Here is a 26,281-nt window from a genome sequence, read left to right on the forward strand (position 1 = left end):
GGAGAAGAACTGTGTAAACTGATGGAGGTATCGGCAAACTGGTGATTCCAATTACACACACATGTTTTAAAATATTCTAACTTCCATGTATAAATCAAAGTTTAATGTAAGCAAGTTAAAATATTTTTTGTGCGTAAAATGTACACATGAATTTTAATAAAATAGGTAGGAAAGGTCTGAGCTTTCAATGCATTGCAGGTATTTTCACATTCCTAAACACATGCTCGTATGTTGGGGAGATAGACATATGTGTAATTTATAATCTGTGCGTACCTGATATGTGCAGGTTATAAAATACCATAGTAGATCTTCGCACAGCAATACATATGTGAATATGGGGCCAAGCAGAGTTCTTTGAAAGTTATCCTTTGAGTGTTCATTAGGGTTGGGCATTTTTTTTAAATGAATGTGAAAAACACAATGAATAAGGTCAATTTTGTTTCATTCGGCGGGGCCTTAAAACAAATAAAGGGCCCCCCAAATGAAACAGACTTTATTTGTTGCATTCATTTAAAATGAATGCTTCGGGCCTAAGCCTAGGCCCGAGGCAGGGTAACACCTAGGGCATAGGCCAAGGCTCAAAGCAGGGGCTGCGGCCTATGCTCAAGTGTGTCACCGCAGTCTCAGCTGAGACCAGAGCCTACTCCCCAAACAATCACTTACCTGATCTGCAGAAGCAGCCACACCTGGTTCCAATGCTAGGACTTTGACCCAGATCCAAGCCCAATGCTGGGGTCTGATCCGGAGGCCAAGTCTAGACATCGGGGGTCTCAGCCCGGAACCAAACCTGATGCCAGGCCTGGCCTGGAGGCTGGGTCCCAATGCCTGGTCAAGCCCAGGCCCAGAACCCACACCTCGGAGCATAGCCCATGTCCTCTTCTTTCTTTTTTTCATCTTTAACTGACACCATCTGCTGGGGATGCACTGGAGTTAATTAACTCCAGGGCATTCACCCAGTGGATGGTGCCATTTTGATATATGGCATTGTACGACAATTGCTGTACATCAAAATGATGATGTCCACTGGACTGAATGAGCTGGAGTTAATTAATTCCGGTGCGATCCCAGTGGACAGCGTCAGTTGAAGAAAAGAAGAAAGAAGAGGTCATTGTGGGAGTTGCTCCAAGGCCTGGGTTCTGGGTGTGGGATATGGCCTAAGCCGAAGCACAGGCTTTGGGACCAGGCCTCCAGGCTGGACCCCAAAGTCGAACCTGGGTTGGGGGTCGAGGTACCAGTGTTGGACCTGTCCTCTGGGGCGGGCTGCAGGTGTTGGGCTCCGGCCTCGAAGCCAGGCCCCAATGTTGGGCCTGGGTTTGGGTTGAGACCCCGGTGTCAGGACCTAGCTCAGGCTCTGACCTAGGCCGAGGCCTAGGTATTGAGACCTGGCTTCTGAGCTGGGCCCAAGTGTGGGATTGGGTCCAGGTCAAGGCCCTGGCATCAGGATCCAGCCTTTGTCCAGGCCACGGCATTGGCCTTACATAGGCTGAGGCCAAGGTTGCGGCAACCTAACAAGTTCTAGGCCTACGCAAGGCCAAGGCTTCGGCTTTTGCCTAGGCCTCCCCGGCAGATCCTCATTGGAATGAGTAAGTGGGAGCTGGGGGGGTGGTGGGGGGTGCGGATCCTGGCCCTGACATTTTTCCCAGTGGGTGGATGGGAGAGACAGACGGAAGGCTCCATTTTCAATTTTTTGTCTGGGGTTTTTTTTTCATGTTTGATTCAATTTTTTTTTTCACATGAATGAAATGAATCAAATATTTCATGAATCGAAATACATGGGAAAAAAAAGCTCCTGAAAACAAAAACAAATATTTTTTTTCCTGCATACCCCTAGTATTCATGAATTGGCTGTTGGCAACTCAACAACAGATTAGAACAGTGCTTCTCAACCCACTCCTCGGGACACACCCAGCCATTTGGGTTTACAGGATCTCCACAATGAATATGTTTGAGTTAGATTTACATGCACTGCCTCCATTGTATGCAAATCTATCTCATACATATTCATTGTAGATATCCAGAAAATCTGACTGGTTGGGTTTGCCCCGAGGACTGGGTTGAGAAAGCACTACATTAGCAGACAGGTAGCAGCTCATTAACAGTGAGGCAGCAAATCGTTAAGAGCTAGTTAGCTACTCATTAGCAACCACTTAGCAACTTACTATAAACTAGGTAACAGCTCATAAGCAATTAATTAGCAATCAGGTAGCAGCTCTTTAACATTAGTAACTTATTAATAACTAAGTAGCAACTTGCTTGTAGCCAGGTAGCAATTCATTAACAACTGGGAACAAGACATTTAAATATCTGCAAGGTATCAGTACATTGGAGGCAGGCTTCTTTCAGCAGAAAGGAGGCTCTGGAACGAGGTCTTATGGGATGAAGGTGAAAAAGGGATGGACTCAGGAGTAATCTAAGGAACTATTTCTTTACAGAAAGGGTAGCAGATGCATGGAACAGCCTTCAAGTGGAGGAAAGGACAGTGCCTGATTGCAAGAAAGCTTAAAATAAGCACAGGGAGTCTCTTAGGAAGAGGTAGGGATTAGAGAGCTGATTAGGTGTTATAGATGGGCAGACCAGATAGGCCCTATGGTCTTTTTCTGCTGTCTTATTTCTCTTTTTCCATGGAATTTAATTCATTTAATGGTATTAATTTACATTCCGCCTTTACAGAAGAAGAAAACCTGTATAAGGCAGATAACAGCAAGAAAAAGTGTTACAATAATTTTAAACTTTGTTGCATGTATTTATAAACATAATTAAAATATGTTTCTGAAATCACAGTGTCTGATGAATGTGTTATCTGTGATTTTTGGAGGTAGGCTGCAAAAAATAACATCAAGAAATACATAAATGTACAAATTTAAAAGAAATCCATTCTGCATTGGGTGAAGGTAATCTCTGAAATAGGTGGCTGGGCTAAACAAGGATTTCTGCCCATTCATCATAAAAAAAAAAATAAAATTTCAAATTCAGTTGTCACCTCAATAATAGTGACATAGACTGCCGCCATTACTGGATACTTTATGAAGTGACACAAAATCCTGCAAAAATGTCCCTTCAGAACCCATAGAGCAAACCTGCCACATCAAAACAGCACCTAACTCCCCAAATCCAAACTGCAACAGTATTGCAAAGGTAGTGCTGCAAATATTCCAATGGGCCCTAAAATACCTATAGACCTTCTATTGGGAAAATAGCCGTCCTTGGGAACTCTCAGAATCTGACCTGGAGACTCCGGAATTCAAATGGAGTTGCCGGGTCTCCGGGCCAGCAGCTGTAATCTCCGGGTGCCCTGCTGCTGGCTTAGATATTGCCTCCTTCCTCTTCCCTGCCCTGTGACCAATCAGAGGCCTCGCCTCTCTTCTTCCTGAGACTGCAGACTAATGCTGGCAGGCAGGAAGGGAAGAGGCCTCCGACTGGCCTGGGAGGAGGACAGGACCTGAAGCCGCATTCACGAGCAATCTCAGGGTGACTGGAAATCAAGGGTTCCCAGGTATGAAAATAGATCCTTCCACAGACCCTACACTCTGGTAGACTTACCTCAGTTCATTCACACATGCAGAACAGATCCTCACCAAATACTGAATAAGTGACCACAAATTAGAAATAGAAATGTGCAGGCAAAAACGGAATTCTTTACTCTGCCGTCCCATTCCGGCATCCCCAGTCCCCTTTTGTTCTCTGCAGGCAGAAGAAGGGGGGGTGGGGGGGAGACTTGAACAAGAGAAGGAGGTGCTGGACTAGAGAGCATAGAGAGCAGTGTCTGCTGCAAGCTCACCCCTTCCCTCCTGCTCTTGAATGACTGGATTAGGGATCAAAGTGGCTCTTTTTTGCTCTGTTTTGTGCTCCAGGGTCACCCCTTCGCCTTCTGGCAGAGGAGGTGCTGGAGCAGGAAGCTGAGGGCTGTTCTCTGCTGCCTGACGTTGGCCAGTAGAGTCTTAGTGACCGAGCCTGGTGCTTTATAAAATGGGTCCACTGCTGTGCAGGGCCCCAGGGCAGCTGCCCCTTTTGCCCAGAGGTAAAAGTGGCCCTGGTGTTACAACAACCTAAATGACTTAACACCGCAGCCTGCATTATCAATCTATAATTATCCTCCGTAAAAGCATTTTAAGTTGTTTCACTAGTCTAGGCCGCCAAAGAGCCTTTCTGGTAACCATGGAAACGTGGGACTCGAGCCTTAGGACAGAATCTAAAATGACACCCTAAGCTTTTAATTTCAGTCTTGCATTTGAATTTTATCGGACATCGAAGCAGGGAATATCTGAGAGGGAGGAGATTTCCCTACATGTAATATTTCCATTCTTCCGCATTAAGTTTTAACCCATTAATTTTTGTTCAGGTAGCTACTAACCTTAGACAGTTTCTAAATAGGCACAGAAATCTCTCCGAGTCATGGCAAAGAGGCAACAAAATCTAAATACCATTGGCATATGTGTGTGTGTGTGTGTGTGTTTGTGTGGGTTCAGGGCACCTGATTGTGCTCCATTCTCATTTAGTAATACAAGATATTTTGCGTGGGGGAGCCTGGGATTGTCATTGCTTGAAGTGTTATGGAAAATGTTGAATGTTTGACCCTGCAGTTCTGCTACATGTCCTCTGAATGGCATTTGATTTGATATTTATTTATTATTTTTATATACCAACATTTGATCTGAGATGTCACACCGGTTTACATCCAGGTACTGTAGGTATTTCCCTATCCCCAGAGGGCTCACAATCTAAGTTTTTGTAACTGAGGCAATGGCGGGTAAAGTGACTAGCCCAAGGTCACAAGGAGCAACAGCAGGGCTCGAACCCTGGTCTCCTGATTCATAGCCCACTGCCCTAACCACTAAGATATTCCTCCTCCCATAAATAGCCCTGAAACCACATCCCTTTGATATGGAATCAAAGGGATGTGGTTTCTGGGATATTTTTCAGACCTATATTTTCTTGCCTCCTCTGTTGTTGTTATTCCTCACCCACCACCCTGTTATAATGTATTTTCCACTCTTTTGTTGTCATGTGAACCGGCATGATGTCTCCTACTAATGCCGGTATATAAAAGTTATTAAATAAATAAATATTTATGGGCAACATAGGTTAAGGGGGTGGAACGAGGTTATCCCCTTAAGAGTAATGGGAAGGCATGATTGGTGGGGATATGCCCCGGGAAGGTTTAAATGCTGGGTCAAATTGACGGAAGTTGTCCTTTCCAGGTTGGAGCTTCAGAAGACAGGGACCTCCAGGATGCAGAGTCTTGGAGTAGCCCAGCCTATGGGCTGGTGGGAGCCGGGGACCCCTCTAGTATGGAGTAGGCCCTGCGGAGGGGTTTCTCCCCCGAGGAAAAAGTCCTGAAGAATGGAGAGGAGGCAATTCCTCCCCTCTGAGGAAAACATCCTGGAGAAGGAGATGAAGGGGTAACCCACAAGGAGGAGAGAGCCCAAGGAGGACTGGAGTGTGGAGGAAAGCTTGGAAGCCTGCACAGTGCTGGAGCTAGAGGCCCAGGACCGTGGGAGAGAGGTACCTACGGTTGAGAGATTGGGAGTAGCTCATGGGGTCAGGTGTGATGGAAAGGGGATTCTGGGTTGAAGGATCGAAATTTTGTTCAAGTGTGGACTGGGAGTATGGTATTCCAAACCTTGGGGGTGCTAGATATTTCTGACATAGTGTATGTTTTACTCTGACTGTGAATCCCATTAACTCTCAGAATTCAGTACAGACTGCTTACCCTCTGCTAAAATAAAAATGCCCCTGGTTGCTGACTGGAAAATCCAGAAAAATGAAGTTAGGAGTTTGGTTAAGACTGGGAGTGGTGCGATTTTGTTAGTGAACTTTATTTGTGTTAGCACTGATTGAGAAAACAGGGGGACCGGATTCATGGAGGGGAGGGGAGGCGACGCTCTCCCTGTACCAGCCAGGAAACGTTATTCTGCCCAGCTGCTTCTATCAGGGTCCGATTCACCATATGCATGAGCCAAATTGTTGAACCCACAAAATAAATCAGAGAGACTGACACTCACCATATGGGGACAGATCCTCTCAACATTTTATGTACAGGGTTGGTGGGGTTACAGACGTACAGCACACCTCCGTCCCAGACCACTTATAACAGATCATAGGAGCTGAAGGCACGCAGTGAATAATCTAAGAGACAAAGGCAAACCCCTGTGGCACGCTCCAGTTAAGGGGGCTCAGAACGGATGACAACCAAGGATGCAGAGTGAAAATCTGTGACCTCCAAGAAAGAATCGATGAGCATCCCTTAACAACTGAGCCCAAACACCCAAAGCCTTAAGACAGTTTAACAAAACTAAGCGATCAATTGAGTCTCAAGGAGCATCAGGAACCTTAATCCCCCCCTTGATCTATCATAATCTGCATTATTATCAATTAAAGCTGTCAACCCTGGCTCTGTGCTGAAAGTAGGGTGAAACCCAGACTGGTTAGGGTCCAGAGCCTCAGAATTTGCCAAAAGCTCACTCAGCTGTGCTAATACCACAGCCTCAGCCATTTTTGCCAATCGAAAATCCCCCACACTGAAATGGAATTTAATTAGGGCTGTAGTGGTTAAATGAGGTAAAGACCACCTGCAGGTATATAATTCAATGCCTTGAATCAGTTTATCATCCTGCTCTGGTCCCTGGTGATTTCTTTCCACCATTATCTCTGGCAGTTTAAAGGCTGAGGAGCAATTTTTAATCCAGTGGTATTACTGAGTATGGAAAAGATTTTGGCATCTTTAGTTTTACTTCTGATCTTGATCCTATGTCTTCATTTTTCATTAAAGATAAGGACTTGGGATTAGCCAAATTCTTAATACCTTTGGTAAATTCAAGTTTAATCACTGGCCAGATTCCAGCTACTCTAAAGATTTCATCAGTTTTTCCATTTCTATTTGGATGCTATTTAGTGATCCTAAGAATTATCGTCCAGTCTCAAACATTCTATTTGTAATTAAAGCAATAGGAAAAGTTGTTTTTGCTCAATTTAGTGACTTTGTAAATAAAGTTGATGTGCTGCATCTGAAACAATCAGATTTTTGCCAAACGTTCAGTGCTGAAACTTCTCTTCTGGCACTCTTGAACAAATCAGGCTAAATATTGATAAGGGAAAAGATGTTATAGTGGTATCTATCGGCATCAGTGCAGCTTTTGTTACAACTGATCATGTTTTTTGTTACCACACTTGCAGGAGCTGGGAATATCAAGGAATGTTTGGTAATGGTTTTGATGTTTTTTGAAGAATCACCAATTTCGGGTCATATGGGGTGATGAAATGTTCCATAGGGGTCTATTTTACTCCCTCTCCTTTTTAACTTTTTTTTTGGCCCCACTTCCCAAAATAATTCATGAGCAGGGTTTCAGTTGATACATTTATGCAGTTGGCATACAAGTTGTCTCTTTCAACTCTGACGCAGTTTTGGATACGACTAGGTTTAATGATTGTTTGAACAAGATCACTGACTGAGTACACACAAATTGTTGGTGAACCCAGAAAAATCTGAGGCCATTTGGTTTGGTCGTTTTAAGTAAAATATTAAGTTGTCTCCCTTTGTGAATAATTGTAGAATACCTGTTGTTGAGGATATTAAAATTCTTGGAATGTATTTGGATCATATATTATCTATGAACAAACAGGTGTCTATAGTGTCTAAGTAATTTTTTTTTTCAGTTTCAGAATGATCCACCCATTAAATCTTTACTTGTCGGTATCTGTAATTCTTTGCATTTAGGAGTCACTGAGTCCAAATTAAAAAGATTATAGTTGCTTCAGAACACTTCAGCTAGGATCATAAAGGGTTTATCAAAATTCAACCATATTTCTCCTGTTCTCAAAGGGCTACATTGGTTACCTGTTCGTTGAGGAATTCTGTTTAAAGTACTCTGCTAGTCCCATAAAGCACTTTCCAAGTGTCTTCCCAAATATTTTTTCAATTTGTTGATCCATTATCAATCATCATGGTGTTTGAGGTCATCTTAAAAAGGCCTCCTTAAGTTGTCCTCACCGGAGGAAATTTATTTAGAGGGTATTCGACAGTCTGTGGTTTCAATATCAGGCTCCCGTGCTTTGGAACTCATTACTTCTAGATATCCGTTTGGAAGACAGTTATCTGAAAATCAGGAAATCAGTTAAATCCTGTTTTTTCTCAAAGGTTTTGGGTTAAAACCAGGACTATTTTAAGCTATTCTTGCAATTTCTGTTTCTATTGTACCGATGAAATACTTATGAGATATGAGGAATTTGATAATGGTTTTTGGTATTTTTTTTTATTCTTATCTTGATTTAAATGTTTTTGTGTTTAATGTGTGTTTATGCATTGCATTTTGGTTTTTGCTATATTGTAATAGCTTTTTAATTTTTATTGATATATTGATTTGCTCTATTGTACTTCTTTTTACATTTTTATTGTATACCGTTTTGATGTGATTGCAAAAATCAGTTCATCAAAATAAAATTACCATTACCACTGGAATTAACATCTGGCTGGTTGACTTCAGCGGTGAGCTCAGTTAAGTAGCTGTGTGTGAAGTGTGCCTTTGAAGGGAAAAATAGTGGCTAGATTAACAGAAAAATACCCAGAAAGCAGTTCCTGAAAGGTGCTGCCTAGTCGAGCAGAGACAGTGCAAGGCCTTAATGAAAGCAAAAGCTCATTCCTGAGGCAGGAGAACTCTGACCAGAAACTGTTCGCAGAGGAGATGAGAAATTCTTTACCCTCTGTGCTTTGAGTGTAGCTACAGGAGATCTCTGTGAAGTTCAATGTGGACTAGAGTATTTTTGCCTCAGGCTTTGGAAAACCTGTTGAATACTTTCAACATTACAAAATACCTTTTTTTTTAAATTCATTCTGACAGTTGCAGTCAGTTGCGTGGAGCTCCAGCAGGGAGAGGGCTGGAGGGCTACAGCATAGGGAGCCTGTCAGTGATGCCAGTGACCTCAAGTTGAAGTCAGATATCACGGAGACCCAATGTAGAGTCATATGGGAACAGACCCAGTTATAGGATTGAGCAACAGCTTAAAGCTACTGGGAGATTATATCCATTATATCCAGGTAACATTCTGGCATTATTAAGTCTATCAAATCCAGTTATGCTGAGTCCTTATCTAGGATTAGAAAGAAATCTAAGGCACGTACAGAAGAAGCTGAGACTATCTCTCCTCAGCCAGGGAGTGCTCCCTATCAGCAACAGAAACTTTCAGTGAATGATCCAGCAATAAGATTTGACCTGGCGGAAAGGGTCTTGCCAATAGCAGCATGAGGGGCCATGCGGAAATTTTCCGCCATATAGAAAACTGGGCTTATTGATCTTTGGAGGCAAGTTCATAAAACTGGCAGGGAATATACTTGTTTCTCTTTGCCACATAATTCTTACTCATGCAATTGATCTATTGTATGGTTGCACCAGCTGGGCTACAGCTGCTTTGGTAGGAGACTTAGTGTGGTCTGATCATGCTCCAGTTACAGGGACTTGTGTGCTGGAAGCTATCAAAGGCCCAGGTGCTGGGTTTTAGACCCATCACTACTTAAATGCCCAGAACGTGCAGAATCTATTTACAAGGCATCACAGGTTACTCTGATATGAATGAAACATCAGGGGTCTCAAAAACTGTAGTGTGGGATGCAGCCAAGGCTGTCATCAGAGGTCAGTTTATTTCGCAAATCAAGGGAGAAATGAGAATCTCAGCTGAGAAGCGATCTGCTGGTCTTAGGATCTCTGAATAAAAAAAAATCCCCCCTCTCACGCGCTGAAGGGCAGATTAGTTTACAGGCAGGAACAACTGAATCAACTTCTGAATAGGAAGATGGATTATTGCTTGCAAAGAACAAAGCAAAGGTATTATACAATGGGAATCAAATCAGAAAAGCTGTTAGCCCATAAATTGAAAAAGATGACCCAGTGCTCTAGGTGGTTAAACAGTTTGTTACAGAGAAGGGTGCATTGGTCATAAATAGCTGAGAGATATGTGAAGTCTTTCCTTCTTTCTCTAAAACCTTATAGTCGTCAGAGGTTTGTTTCCAGTAAGATGCTATAGATAACTTCTGAAAAGACGTTCCTTTAGAAACCTTGGACACAAGTGGAGCTCTTGTTCTAGAGGGCCAAATAACTAGTCAAGAGGTGGAACATGTCATTAAATCCCTAAAATTGGAGAAAAGCCCTGCTGATGATATCTAATTTACCACTGAATTTATTGACATGTTTTGTTCCCACAGCTTACCTGATGTTTTGAATGAAGTCTTATCGGGGGCACTGTTATCAAGTACGTTGAAGCTAGCCAGCGTCACCGTAATTCCAAAAGAGGGCAAAGACCCAGGGAAATGCTCTTCAGATTGCTCAATATCTTTGCAAAACAATAATGTTAAAAAATCTTAGCAAAAGCACTAGCTAATAGTCTCAATGACATTCTGCCCACAGAGACCAGAGAGACTTTGTGAAGGGAGGGCAAGCCTCAGAGAATGTAAGAAGAACTATTAACCCATTGAATCTAGTGGATAAAATACCATCGGAGACACTCTTACTGGCGTTAGATGCTGATTGCATGGAGTGGGCTCTTTTATTCTATGTACTAGAGAAGTTAGGATTTGGTACCAGTTTCCTCAGGGCTCAGATTAGGGTGAATGGGGAGGTCCCTGAACACTTTCCTCTATCTGTCCAGAACCCTGAACATCCCTTTATAGCTCCGATACTACACACTTGGAAAAACGTGTTACATAGAACAGCTATCAACTCTATTCTTTCCCCACTGCCCCTCTGTGGGGTAACCCTGACCTACCAGCACACTTTACAAGGGGTAACTTCTCTTTTTGGAATGATCATGGGATTTGTGCTATGGGGCAACTATTTGATAAGGGAAAATTAATGTCTCTTAGAGATTTTAATATAACCTACAAGACTGCAAATACTCCAATATTTTAGTGCTTGTAACTGAAAGGGTTGTTTATTAAAGCCCCATGTAGGAATCTGGGGGGGGGGGGGGGGGGGGGTGTAGAAATGTAACAGCCTTTGAAAGCCTGACTGCAGATACTTTTTCTAGCAAAGGTCTAATTTCTAAAATATATTAATTGCTAATAGAAGGAATGGGGGACCCTCTGAAGAGTGTTAAGTGCTTATGGGCAAAAGACATTGGCCATGACGTGCCTGATAATGATTGGTCTAAACTTTTTCCGAGAATAAGTATAGGAAATTAATTCCTTTTGTGTAACCTCCCAAGAAAATGATTACAAATTGTTATGCTACTACATACCTGATCGATTATCTAAATGATGTTAGTGGGATTGTGGAGAAAAAGGTTCATTGTTTTCACATTTGGTGGACATGCCTGGTTATTAGAGATGTGAATCGGAACCGGAATTGGTTCGGATTCCGGGTTCGGATTCACATCGTGGGTTTTTTTTCGTCCGGCCCGATCGCGGTTTTGTTTATCGGCTGCGCCTGAGCCGATAAACAAAAAAAAACCCACCCGACCCTTTAAAACTAATCCCTTAGCTTCCCCCACCCTCCCAACCCCCCCAAAAACATTTTACAGGTACCTGGTAGTCCAGTGGGGGACCCTGGAGCGATCTCCCGCTCTCAGGCCGTTGGCTGCCACTAATCAAAATGGCGCCGATGGCCTTTGCCCTTACCATGTGACAGGGTATCCATGCCATTGGCCGGCCCCTGTCACATGGAGGGAGCACTGGATGGCCGGCGCCATCTTGAAAAATGGCGCGGGCCATCCAGTGCTCCTACCATGTGACAGGGGCTGGCTAATGGCATGGATACCTTGTCACATGGTAAGGGCAAAGGGCCATCGGCGCCATTTTGATTAGTGGCAGCCGACGGCCCGGGAGCGGGAAATTGCTCCCGGGACCCCCACTGGACCACCAGGTACCTGTAAAATGTTTTTGAGGGGGTCGGGAGGGTGGGGGAAGCTAAGGGATTCGTTTTAAAGGGTCAGGGTGGATTTAGTGGTTATTTTTGTGTGCCGTTTTTCCCGCCCTATCCCAAAACGATAAGAGAACCCCTACGAACAATATCATGGGGTTTTCCTATCATTTTGGGAGAGCCCCCGATTTCTGACGATTTTGAAAATATCGACGATATTTTCAATCGTCCGAAGCCCGATTCACATCCCTACACTGGTTATCCAGATTTACTGATCTGCAATTATCTCTTGGATCTACCATATTTCCAGGATTTCCTACTATATCTGTCTTGGCCTACCATTTGAGGGAATGTTATCGTCCCCAAGAGGCGGGATTAAACTAGTCATCCATATATTGGTAGCTGCAAGGCATAGGATAACCTGCTACTGGAGATCATCTACAGCTCCCTCAATGGCTTCCTGGTTGCATTTGTTATGGGAAGTATAAACTATGGAGATCATGACATTCTATGTTATGGATTTCTATTATGAAGTTCCAAAAGATTGGGAACTTTTTAGGTTGAAAGTGATTTTAATATTTACACACATGCATGATAGTGACAATAGCTGATGTTGCAGAGTGGAGTTAATTTCTAAATATGTCTAGGGATTCTCTCTCTCTTTCTATGTGTGTGTGTGTATGTGTGTATAGAAATGGCCTATTTGGGGCTTGAAATATATTTAATACTTATCTGTCTTATTCCTAATTCAATCTAGGTTACACCTCCTTAAGCTGCATAATAGATCTTTTTTACCAGTCTAATTATAGTATTTTTTCCTTTTACATAGACTTGTTCTATTTTATGTCGTGGAATTATTGTACTTATATAGAATATCAATAAAATATTCTTAATTTTAAAAAATAACTCCACAATAAAACAAAATAAACATCTATAAAGAGATGTGATAAATATCACCATACCTAAAACATAACAGAAAACATACTTTCCTATCTTACAAAAGAGGCAAAAACTCACAGAAAACAATCTTAAAATGGCAGAAAATGCTCCCCTTGCTGACTTAATTACTCATACTATAAAGCCCATCAAAGACCCAAGTTAAATGCCCCAAACAAACGGTGTGAAGGAATCAAATGGTATACAACAAGCAATTATCAAACAGATTATGTATGTTTTCTGTTATCTTTTAGATATTTATCAGGTGCCTTATAGATGTTTATTTTGTTTTATGGTAGAGTTTGTCTCTCCCGGTGCAGCCTGACAGCGAAACACTGATAAGACAGGCGAAGAGAGAATTTGAAATGAAGTTGGCCATAGAGGCAAAAACTCATAATAAAACTTTAAAAAATATATCTGAATCAAGAAATCTGTGAGGGAGTTGGTTGGACTGTTAGATGACCGAGGGGTTAAAGGGGCTGTTAGGGAAGATAAGGCCATTGCAGAAAGACTAAATGAATTCTTTGCTCCTGTGTTTACTAATGAGGATGTTGGGGAGATACCAGTTCTGGAGATGGTTTTCAAGGGTGATGATTCAGATGAACTGAACCAAATCACTGTGAATCTGGAAGATGTAGTAAGCCAGACTGACAAACTAAAGAGTAGCAAATCACCTGGATCGGATGGTATGCATCCTAGGGTTATGAAGGAACTAAAAAATGAAATTTCAGATTTACTACTTAAAATTTGTAACCTATCATTAAAATCATTGATTGTACCTGAAGATTGGAGGGTGGCCAATGTAACCCCAATATTTAAAAAGTGCTCCAGAGGCGATCCAGGAAACTATAGACCAGTGAGCCTGACTTCAGTGCTGGGAAAAATAGTGGAAACTATTCTAAAGATCAAAATCACAGAGCATATAGAAAGACATGATTTAATGGAACACAGTCAACATGGATTTACCCAAGGGAAGTCTTGCCTCACAAATCTGCTTCATTTTTTTGAAGGGGTTAATAAGCATGTGAATAAAGGTGAACCAGTAGATGTAGTGTATTTGGATTTTCAGAAGGCGTTTGACAAAGTCTCTCATGAGAGGCTTCTAAGAAAACTAAAAAATCATGGGTTAGGGGGTGATGTCCTTTAGTGGATTACAAACTGGTTAAAAGACAGGAAACAGAGAGTAGGATTAAATGGTCAATTTTCTCAGTGGAAAAGGGTAAACAGTGGAGTGCCTCAGAGATCTGTACTTGGACTGGAGCTTTTCAATATATTTATGAATGATCTGGAAAGGAATATGATGAGTGAGGTTATCAAATTTGCAGATGATACAAAATTATTCAGAGTAGTTAAATCACCAGCGGATTGCAATACATTGCAGGAGGACCTTGCGAGACTGGAAGGTTGGGCATGAAATTTAATGTGGACAAGTGCAAGATGTTACATATAGGGAAAAATAACCCTTGCTGTAGTTACACGATGTTAGGTTTCATATTAGGAGCTACCACCCAGGAAAAAGATCTAGGCATCATAGTGGATAATACTTTGAAATTGTCGGCTCAGTGTGCTGTAGCAATCAAAAAAGCAAACAGAATGTTAGGAATTATTAGGAAGGGAATGGTTAACAAAACGGAAAATGTCATAATGCCTCTGTATTGCTCCATGGTGAGACCGCACCTTGAATACTGTGTACAATTCTGGTCGCCGCATCTCAAAAAAGATATAATTGCAATGGAGAAGATTCAGGGAAGGGCGACCAAAATGATAAAGGGGATGGAACAGCTTCCCTATGAGGAAAGGCTGAAGAGGTTAGTGCTGTTCAGCTTGGAGACAAAACGGCTGAGGGGGATATGATAGAGGTCTTTAAAATAATGAGAGGTCTTGAATGAGTAGATGTGAATCAGTTATTTACACTTTCGAATAATAGAAGGACTAGGGGGCATTCCATGAAGTTAGCAAGTAGCACATTTAAGACTAATCAGAGAAAATTCTTTTTTACTCAATGCACAATTAAGCTCTGGAATTTGTTGCCAGAGGATATGGTTAGTGCAGTTAGTGTAAGCTGGGTTTAAAAAAGCTTTGGGTAAGTTCTTGGAGAAGAAGTCCATTAACTGTTATTAATCAAGTTTACTTAGCTAATAGCCACTGCTATTAATTGCATCAATAGCATGGGATCTTCTTGGTGTTTGGGTACTTTCCAGGTTCTTGTGGCCTGGATTGGCCACTGTTGGAAACAGGATGCTGGGCTTGACAGACCCTTGGTCTGACCCAGAATGGCAATTTCTTATGTTCTTAAGTGTCGGGGGGCTGTTGTCATCACTTCAATAGTAATAGCAATTTAATACAATGAGATAAAGGACTACTTGAGAATTTATTGTGATCTCTCACCTGAATTTTGTAGCTTCAGTTTGTGCGGGCTCCTTTTTCCACAGTTGGAGATGTTGATTCTTTTTTACTCAAATACTAATACTTACAGCTCATTGAAAGAGTTTTATGCTGCACTACACAGAAAGTACAGAATTTATCAACTTTTGAGTAGGATGCCTATATTGCTGTAAAGGGTAGTGTGCCTCGGGCATTTTAACAATATAAAAAATGTAGTAGAGAAAACTGATGCTTATTTGAAGATTTCACCGTGTCATGGTTTCACTGGTCATGCAGCCTCACTGTGCCCTGATCCAGCCAGCTGTGACCAGGGGTGGATTGCAGGAAAACATCAGCCCGGGGGATTTTTTTCAAAACCAGCCCACAAGTTATCTTTCTATCTCGTGCACTTTCCCTGCAGCGCATGCCTTGACAGCTCCCTAAAGCAAGCCAAACTGACCTTTGAGAGTTACATCATGTGACCTAGAGCCTGGCAAAATTGGGTCAAAAAATTTCCAGCATAAATATCACATTTCTCCTAAATACCTAAGCAGTACAGCACACCCTAGATCAGGGGTGGGTAAGCAGAGATGCAGACACCGTTCCACCCATGCAATTGGTTGACCCCCTTCCCACCCACAAAGTTTGGTTACATCTCTCATATAATATCCTGGATTCCTGGTCTGGTGTTAAAGTGTCTTGCCAATCAATCAGTTCTTGGACTAGTTGCTAGCTAATGAGACAACCACACTGCCAGTCAGTGTAAGACACTCACCCCTATAGTCTTCGCCGACCCAAACACTTACTTTGTCTGGATCTGAAAGTGTGTGTGAGAGTGTCTTCTGACCTAAAGACACACAGACACACACATTCTTGCTCTCAGTGTATGACTTTGTGTCAGAGAGAGAGAGAGAGAGAGAGAGTGTGTGTGCATGTCAGATATCCTCACACATACACTGTGTCATACACACTCACAGAAATAATTTGTGTGTGTGTGTGTGTGTGTGTGATTTCTCTGACAGACACACCCACTCTTATCTCAGACATGCACATTCCACTGTTGTGCTGCTGCTCATGTGCTCAGAGAGTAACCCCGCTCCAGCACTGTCGAGTAAAGTTTTTGCTTGCTGCCAGCCCTTCCCCAACCTGCAGCAGTTCCTCCCTTTTCCATTCCCACCCTTCTGGGCATCCCCACTCTCCAGGAGAATCAATGGTTTCACAGCCAGCTGCCCTCTCTCAGAGCTCAGCCCAGCCACCTTAGATAGAAATCTCCCCAACACCGCACAGACACTCTCTTGTAGCTTGCCTCCTCTTCTCAGTGCCCCACCACCACCAGGGCATTCCCACAACAGAGTCTTCTGCTTTTATGGTTCCCCGGGCTCCTTTCTGCCTACCTATTCCAACAGAGAGGGGAATAGAAGTGATCAAGAAGACCAAGGCTCTCCCAGTCTTGATCCTTGGTCGAGACTGGGAGAGCCACTGAGCCCAAAGTAGCACAGCCTCAGATGGAAATCTGCATTCTCACATGGAGACGGTGCAATCAGGGCTGGTGCAAGGGCATTAGGTGCCCTAAGCGAACCTTATAGACTTGCACTGTCCCAACCCCCTCTGTTCTCTCTCATACACACAATTAAAAATTATGAATTTATAACATATTTTACATGGAAAAGGACAATCACAGTTTTCTGAGGTAAAAATATCTTGTATATTATATTTATATGCACTGCTGTGATGCCAACCAGAAAATCCTGCAAAAAATCCTAAAAAGGACATTTGTAACCCCTATCGCATTAGGCGAATTATGAGTGTTAGGTGTGGGCTTGACCTTCAGAAAGCAATGAGTAAACTTAACTCCAATTATAATATAGTAAACTTCCCAAAACAAAACTGCACTAACTACCAGCACTTAAACAGTGATAACCCTTACCTATGTAAAGCCAACACTGAAAATTTTACACCAGGCCCTAAAATACCCATACACATCCTATTAGGAAAATAGAACAAGCCAAGCTGTTATATATCCCTACACAACAACTATAAGCTAGCAGAATACCTCACTTCGACACATATGCAGAACGCTGAAAGACCCTCACCAAATACAGAATAACAAGACCATAAAGTATATATAGCAACTGTGCAGACAAAAACTGAACTGGAAACCGCAACAAGCCACAATCTGTATGCAGCACAACAATGGAAATACAGAAACACGATTCCTCATGAAACATCAAAAAATAAAATCAAGAAATATAAATCAATAATAAACTCATACTAATAACAAGAATAAATATTTCAAAACAGATGAATAAGAACATCCATTAATTAAAAACTCAGCCATACTCATTCACACACACACATGCTCTCCCCCATGCTGGCCCCCACATATAAACATTCTGTCACATACATACTCTCCCACACTTCCACACATAACATACTCGCTCACATGCTCTCTCTCATGTACAGACAAGCATGCTCGCTCACATGCTCTCTCAGATTCACACACACATGCAAGCCCATTAACTAACTTACTAGCATTCTCTCTCATTTTTTACCCCCTTGGCCATTGAATATATTAAAAAAAAAAAACGCTTTTACTTACACTGATCAGGAAGGATGTAGGCAGGGCTGCTGTTGATAATCCTGGTGGTGCTCCATAGTGTGAGAAGAGGAGGGCTGAAAGGCCCAGATGGCTGGGGGTGGGGTAAGGAGCTATTTTTTTGCCATGGCTGAGCATTAGGAAGGACAGACAGAAGGCTGCGGTCGCGGGAAATCTGCTGGCTGCCTTCCACTGGCATAGGAATTGACAGGCAGAGAAGTGAGAAGCAGTTGTAAAAGAGCTTCCCGCCACCGCAGTGCTTTGGGGAAGGAGCGCCTGAGGAGAACAGGCCCAGGTCCTTGCTACCACGATACTGGTTAGGGAGGAGAGCGGGCAGTCATCCCATGTTGCTATGGTGATGGTTGGAGAAGGGGAAGGAGAGCAGGAAGCCAGCCCATGCTGCTGTTGCTGCCACAGTAAGCATTAGAAGGCAGTCCATGGAGAGCCTAGGGGGAAGCTCCAGCTGCCTGAGAAGAACTATTGCAGAGTTGGTATTGGTTGCAGCAGCTCTGCGAGCATGGGGCCGCCGTGACCAACACCAATCCACATGATTGGCTAGATCGGCCCACTGGGGCAAGCCCGAAGCCCTAATAGGCCAATCTGCCCCTGGCTGTGACACCTCCCCACCAGCAGAGGCCTCCAGTGAGTTCTGTCCCAAGCTAACAGAGCCATCTCCTCACTGGCCATCTGACTCATCCTATGGTGCAGTCTCCTCTCCACCAGGGGTCCTTAGCAAGCTTCATCTCCACTCTTGCCAAGCTCCTCCTGCCTGCCTGCACCAAACCAAAGCTCCAGCCCCATCTAATCCTGCCTTGCCAGAACCAAGATGCCTTTCAATGGAGTCACTCTTGGTTCTCTGACCTGGCCACTCTTATTTTGCCCTATGCCTTGTGTCCTCCAGGCTTTCTTGTTCCTTGCTCCTTGCCTTGCGGCCTATCTAGGCCTTGCCTTACCTTGTGGCCTCTGGGTCTTCTGTTACCTTGTACCCTGCTCTGTGGCCTATCTAGACCTTACCTTGTCTTGTGGCCTCCAGGCTTACTAAAACCCTAGACCATGCTCTATGGCCTACTCAGGCTGCTCATTGCTTAGTGGCCTCTGGACCATATTCTTAGCGGCCTATGGGCCTTCTGTGTTAGTGTCTTTGGACCTCGGTGTTCTCTATTCTACATTGTCCTTGTCTGTTCCTTCCCTTGTCTGCTTTGTCTAGTAGGGATGTGAATCGTTTTAGGACGATTAAAATTATCGTCCGATAATTTTAATATCGTCTTAAACCGTTATGGAACACAATACAATACAGATTCTAACGATTTATCGTTATAAATCGTTAGAATCGTGAGCCGGCACACTAAAACCCCCTAAAACCCACCCCCGACCCTTTAAATTAAATCCCCCACCCTCCCGAACCCCCCCCAAATAACTTAAATAACCTGCGGGTCCAGCGGCGGTCCGGAACGGCAGCGGTCCGGAACGGGCTCCTGCTCCTGCATCTTGTCGTCTTCGGCCGGCGCCATTTTCCAAAATGGCGCCGAAAAATGGCGGCGGCCATAGACGAAAAAGATTGGACGGCAGGAGGTCCTTCCGGACCCTCGCTGGACTTTTGGCAAGTCTCGTGGGGGTCAGGAGGCCCCCCACAAGCTGGCCAAAAGTTCCTGGAGGTCCAGCGGGGGTCAGGGAGCGATTTCCCGCCGCGAATCGTTTTCGTACGGAAAATGGCGCCGGCAGGAGATCGACTGCAGGAGGTCGTTCAGCGAGGGTTCCGGCGCCTCGCTGAACGACCTCCTGCAGTCGATCTCCTGCCGGCGCCATTTTCCGTACGAAAACGATTCGCGGCGGGAAATCGCTCCCTGACCCCCGCTGGACCTCCAGGAACTTTTGGCCAGCTTGTGGGGGGCCTCCTGACCCCCACGAGACTTGCCAAAAGTCCAGCGGGGGTCCGGAAGGACCTCCTGCTGTCCAATCTTTTTCGTCTATGGCCGCCGCCATTTTTCGGCGCCATTTTGGAAAATGGCGCCGGCCGAAGACGACAAGATGCAGAAGCAGGAGCCCGTTCCGGACCGCTGCCGTTCCGGACCGCCGCTGGACCCGCAGGTTATTTAAGTTATTTGGGGGTGGGGGATTTAATTTAAAGGGTCGGGGGTGGGTTTTAGGGGGTTTTAATGTGCCGGTTTTTCGATTTTTCGATTTTTTAACGATTTTTCACGATTTTTCACGATATTTTACCCCCCCAAACGGCAACAATACGATTCCCTCCCCCTCCCAGCCGAAATCGATCGTTAAGACGATCGAGGACACGATTCACATCCCTATTGTCTAGTCCTGTCCTTTTCTGGTCTTGCTGTGTCCTGCCCAGTACAGTCCCCAGTATCCTTTCCCTGCTTTTGCTTTGTCCAAGCCTTTGTTTGTATCCAGCCCAGTCCCTGCTCTTTGTCATTGCTGGTTCCAGTATCCAGTCCTCTGCCTGACCAGGTATCCAGTCCTCACTTCCTTGTCTGCTCCAGTCTCCAGGCCTTGGCTCCTTGCCTGTACCTACCTATACCCAGACCTTTGCTTCCAGTCTGTCTCTGCCTCAACATCCAGCCTGTGTCTGCCCTGCCTTGACCAGCCTATCCAGCCTGTCCAGTTAAGACCTACTGGCCCCCAGAGCCCAAGAGCTCAACTTGTGGGAAGACAGAAGATAAACCCAGTTCCTGCCCTGTGGTCCTGCCCTGCTCCTGAGAGGTTGCTTCCAGACCCCGGCCCTCGTGACACCCTGTCTGCTTTTCTGAGGAGGTATTAGCATGTGACTGTTACTTTTCCTGGGAATGAAGTTTAATATCATAGATTTATTTTTAATTTTATAAAGAAAATTATAATTGCCCGACTTTTGGGTTAGTAAAGGATACAGAATTACATACGGGCCAATCCTGTATCGTGCGGTAGGAAGAGCTGCGTTAGTGCCTACGGCACCCGCGGTTACCGCCCGCACAGAGCAGCTCACCTACCGCGCGATCCTGAAGCCTAATTATATGTAAATGTAAGCCGCGTCCGAAAAGCCTTAGTCCCGCGCAACCCAGGATACTGGATAGAGCGCCTATACAGGATCCTGGGTGCGCGGGCCTAAGGCTTCACGCCACGCTGGTATCTGTCATTTCAAATGTCATTTGAAATGACAGATACCAGGAAGCAACGGCGGCGACAGCGCAGAAGCAACGGCGAAAGGACTTTTCAGTGTCCCCCCTCCTCTCGGAGCAGGGCGCGAAAAGCTGCCTTGCTCCGGGAGGAAGGGGGACACTGACAGCGACGAAGCTTTCCCCCAGCCCGGACACCGGCGAAGCCAGAAGACAGCGGCGGCGAAACGACTGTCAGTGTCCCCCCTCCTCTCGGAGCAGGGCGCGAAAAGCCGCCTTGCTCCGGGAGGAGGGGGGACACTGACAGCAGCAAAACTTTCCCCCAGCCCGGACACCGGCAAAACTTACAATTTTGCAGCCATGAGCCACGAGCAGGAACGCGAAGATCTGGCTCCGATAGCTCCTCCCGACAAGATGGCCGCCTGCACGGGGAAAGAGTACAATTGGCCGCTCAAGACGTGATGTCGTGACGTCACGTCTTCAGCGGCCAATTGCACGCTTTCCCCGTGCAGGCGGCCATCTTGTCGGGAGGAGCTAAGGCAGGCCAGATCGTGTTCGTGCTCGTGGCTACAAAAAAGTAAGTTTTTTGCCGGTGTCCGGGCTGGGGGAAAGTTTTGCCGCTGTCAGTGTCCCCCCTCCTCCCGGAGCAAGGTGGCTTTTCGCGCCCTGCTCCGAGAGGAGGGGGGACACTGACAGTCGTTTCGCCGTTCTTCTCCGCCGCTATCTTCTGGCTTCGCCGGTGTCCGGGCTGGGGGAAAGCTTCGCCGCTGTCAGTGTCCCCCCTCCTCCCGGAGCAAGGCGGCTTTTCGCGCCCTGCTCCGGGAGGGGGGAGAAGAGACAAGCGGCGAAACAACTTACTTGCACGGGGGAAAGCGGTCTCCGTGGCAGCCCCAGTCCTCTCCCCTCCTCCCGAAGCCAAAAAAAAAAAAAAGCTTTTTTTTTGGCTTCGGGAGCAGGGGAGAGGACTGGGGCTGCCACGGAGACCGGCACCCATGATCGCGGCCGGGGCAGGTGAGCGGGGGCTGGGGGAAAGCTTGCCACCTACCCTGACCCCTGCCTCTACCGCCTGGGTCAGGGTAGGCGGTAAGTTTGCAGGTTAAACGCGCGACAAAGCGGCAGGGAAAGGTAGCGTTAGTCGGGGCGCGGGTTACGGGATGCTAGGGGAATAGCTAATTCGCTCGTTTGCATGCAATATCGCGCTAATTCGCTCGTTTGCATGCAATATACATGCCGCGGGCGGAAGGGGTTACCCGGGGAATTTAGGACGCGGTAGGAGTAGGTTAAAGGGGATTCGGGATCGCAGGAAGGGCTAACGCGGCCGGAACGTGAGTTAAAAGCGGCTTAGGAGCAGGGTAAATGCAGCCGCACTTTACAGGATTGGCCCGTTAGTGACCAAAAAACATGCTAATTCTCTTTTAGCATTCACTTAGTACAACACAAAGGGAGGAAAATTTTGAAACAGCCCACATAAGGATAAAGTCTATGCACATAAATCCGCTTTGAAAATCTGCAGCTGTGCCTAGTATACACGCTAACATCACACAAACAAAACTACACTTAGCTCCCAAGCAGGTGTAACTTTGTAAGTGGAGATTTATGTGCATGATTTCAGAAATCAAAAGCAGGTACGCAAATCCTATCTCCGCCCCCCTACTCCACTCATTGGAACACCTCTTCCTACTGTTGGTCAAAGTATGTGGAAAAGCGGGTGTCACGTGTGCTTTCATCCACAGAACCCATGGGCTGAGTCTCAAGTTAGGAATTCCCAAACCTGTCCTGGGGACCCCACAGCCAATTGGGATTCCAGGATTTCCATAATGAATATGGATGAGATAAATTTGCATACTATGATTACTCAATACATACAAATTTCTCATGCATGTACTGTGGTAAAAGGCTTTCTAAAAGTTGCCCACTCTTACTCCCAGCTAAAAGTATATCTGGGATTTCACAGGGCATGTGCTTTGAGCTGAAGGCATATTTCGGGTGAGAGTACGAAATCGCACGTGTATATTGAATTTTTAGACAGGTTCGTGATGTCTGCCAGCCAAATTTAGCCACCACAGACATTGGGTGAGGGGTTCATGGCCCAGCTGGGATCGGTGGGAAGTTTTCAGAGGAGAACCATGCATGCATGCACTTTCCCTTTCGAAATTTACACAAAGTCCATGGCGATTGCTAAAGAACCCACAGCACACCTGGGTGGGCTGTTTAGAAAATCAGTCTCCTCCCAAGCAGAAACGAGATGATACAGTTCAACAGTTATTAGACGTAATGCTCTGAATTTTATTTCTCTTAAGGAGCGTGAAAACATTTGCTCTGCGTTACTTCAGCACTCGGAGAATGTGTGTCCTGGGGTTGTCTGCATGAACCCTCTACGTCCTGTGGGACACTGCTGTGATATATGTGGTAAGAGTAATTTAATTCACTTGGAAGGGTTATAAACTACACCTCTTGTTAACAAGCCAATCCAGAGTAGCATAAAACAATAAAATCCGCTTCAGTAGTAAACAAATATGTAACAGTAAAAAAAACTAGGATGTGCTGGGGAAAAACTTTCATTTTAGTTTTTTTATTTTGTTATTGGGATTTTTTTCCACAAATTTCATTTTTTTAAAATGTTTATTTCACTTTAAGTTTTCAAAAATGAAATAAACATAAAAAAAAAAATACCCCAAAAAGGAATTAAAAAAACGAAATGGGGACTCTTGAGGCCTCTTATCCCTATCACCCATCCTTCCTATTCCAAAAAATGCTGGGGTCAGGGATCCTCTCTGGCTCCCACTTACCCGGTCTGGGGGGAATGCTCTCGTGAATGTAGGACCAGACCCAATGCCAGGAACTGATCCAGAGGCCGGTTCCCAGTGCTTGGGCTGTACATCAAATTGGCACCCTCTACTGAGGAGAAAGGCGCCAGGGTTAAGTTACTCCGGCACATCCCCAGTGGATAACATCATTTAAAGAAGAATCGAAGAAGATGACCTATGTGGCTTGGTCTCCAGACTCCAGGACTCTGACCTGGCCCCGGCATCAGGCCTGGGCCAGGCATCAAGCAGTGGCCTCCGGACAAGGCCCCGGCTTTGGGCCTGAACCTGGACCTGGATCACAGCACCAGATCCCCCGGTGGATGATGAAAGTGAGGCCAGGAAGTTTCCTGACCCCAGAAAACCTTTTTTGGTCCTAAGCCTTGTGGGAAGTAACAATCACATTATTCCCTCTCTGGAATGATAAAACAGTGAACAAACAAAAGATTCAGCGAAATGAAGCCTTTATTATATCATTTGCAAATGGATGCAAACAAAGCCAACACACGCATGTGTTAACAATGAGAGCATAAGCTTGTTATTGATTACACAGGGTCTTATATACCTATTTTAGTTCCTCTTTTTAAGCCTTGCGGTTAACTTGTTTTTCTGTTTCTTCTTGTTACATATCGGGGGGGGGGGGGGGTGGGGGAGGAAGGGGCCTGTTGCTTTTTCTGTACTTCCCTAAATCTAGCAGCTTGCTCCTGTTTCCTTTGGAACAAGAGAAGGGGGGTATGGGGGCTGCTTTCAACATTGCCTTTCTTAATGTTTCTTAATATCATAGCTAATAGGGATGTGAATCGTTTTTTGACGATTTAAAATATCGTCCGATATATTTTAAATCGTCAAAAATCGTTAGAAGCGATATTTAATAGGATTTCCCCCGATTTATCGTCAAAAATCGTAAATCGGGGGAAGGGGGAGGGCGGGAAAACCGGCACACTAAAACCCCCTAAAACCCACCCCGACCCTTTAAAATAAATCCCCCACCCTCCCGAACCCCCCCAAAATGCCTTAAATTACCTGGGGTCCAGTGGGGGGGGTCCCGGTGTGATCTTTTACTCTCGGGCCTCCGGTGCATTGTAGAAATGGCGCCGGCGCTACCTTTGCCCTGTCATATGACAGGGCAAAGGTAGCGCCGGCGCCATTTTGTTTTTTGTCCCCCGACGTCAGGAGCATAGGAGATCGCTCCCGGACCCCCAGGGACTTTTGGCCAGCTTGGGGGGGGCCTCCTGACCCCCACAAGACTTGCCAAAAGTCCAGCGGGGGTCCGGGAACGACCTCCTGCACTCGAATCGTTTTGCCGTACAAAATGGCGCTACCTTTGCCCTGTCATATGACAGGGCAAAGGTAGCGCCGGCGCCATTTCTACAACGCACCGGAGGCCCGAGAGTAAAAGATCACACCGGGACCCCCCCACTGGACCCCAGGTAATTTAAGGCATTTTGGGGGGGTTCGGGAGGGTGGGGGATTTATTTTAAAGGGTCGGGGTGGGTTTTAGGGATGTTTTAGTGTGCCGGTTTTCCCGCCCTCCCCCGAATTACGATTTACACGATATTTAAAAAAACAAAACCGCGACGATCCGATTCCCTCCCCCCCCCAGCTGAAATCGATCGTTAAGACGATCGATCACACGATTCACATCTCTAATAGCTAACAGTTTCTGCAGAAAGAGGCGACTTCACAGGAGCTGTGCAGGCAATTGTGCACTTTGGTTCATTACTTAGGCCTGTTTATCTTTCAGTCTCCTATCATGGTCTTAATGACAAGGGGATTTTTACTCCGGTATTGTGTTTCTATAAAAGGGGATTTCTGGAGAATGTGTTTTGATACTGTTATCTTTCTGTTATAGTGAAGCCTTCTGGTTAGTCGGCTTCCAGCAGTTTTTCACAGCTTACTAGTTTCCTCTTTCTGCAATAACTGGGTCAGACAGACTAAATGATTTCTAACAAACAAAGATTATGCTTTTTTTTTTTTTTAACTTCTACATACAGGTTATAATTTTTGCTGTTCTCTTAGTTCTACCTACTATGTTTAGCATAGTAGTTTGAGTATAATTCTAGCAGTCAGCTCTTCCCACCCTATCTATAGCAGCATCCTGCTTTCTTATAGCAACAAAGAGTAGTTCTTTAATATCAGACACACAAAGCAACTTAAAGCACCTTATATCCATTAGTCTCTTTGTAATAGCAACATTCTAAGCGTTTCTCACAGCCTTTGCTCAGGTTTTGGCTGAGTCCCTGGCATCGGGCCCGGGCCTAGGCCAAGACCCTGGAGTTGCACTCGAGGGTAGGCCATGGCCCTGCTCTGGGCTGTGGCTTATGTCTAGGCGAGGCCCAGGCACTAGCATTGCACTCATGCGTGTGCCTCAGCTCCTGCTTTGGGTCTTGGCCTATTCCCTAGACCAGGGCCTGACAAGTGAATTTTTTTTTTTTTTCATAACAAAATGTAAAAGCCATTGAAATTTTGTCAGATTTTCAATCATTTCAGAAATAAATAGGAAATATCATTGTCATTTCCTATTTCGTTTCTAACAAATGCATATCCCTAATATCCACTATAAGATATTTAAATCATAAAAATATTGATTACTCCTGGACTTGCTTAATCATTTATTTCTTACCTGGAAAC

The 26,281-nt window shown here is 44.9% G+C and overlaps 1 protein-coding gene across 1 annotated transcript in view; it reads left to right on the forward strand.

Annotated features, from left to right (window-relative positions):
* The window catches only part of AMN (amnion associated transmembrane protein), an 80,842-nt gene that overhangs the window by 28,345 nt on the left and 26,216 nt on the right, over window positions 1–26,281 (forward strand). Inside the window, exon 7 of the mRNA XM_029597995.1 lies at window positions 23,147–23,255. Coding sequence (XP_029453855.1) covers window positions 23,147–23,255 — 109 coding nt within the window. The remainder of the gene's footprint in view (window positions 1–23,146; window positions 23,256–26,281) is intronic.

Source organism: Rhinatrema bivittatum, chromosome 4, assembly GCF_901001135.1.
Source record: "Rhinatrema bivittatum chromosome 4, aRhiBiv1.1, whole genome shotgun sequence".
NCBI lineage: Eukaryota > Metazoa > Chordata > Amphibia > Gymnophiona > Rhinatrematidae > Rhinatrema > Rhinatrema bivittatum.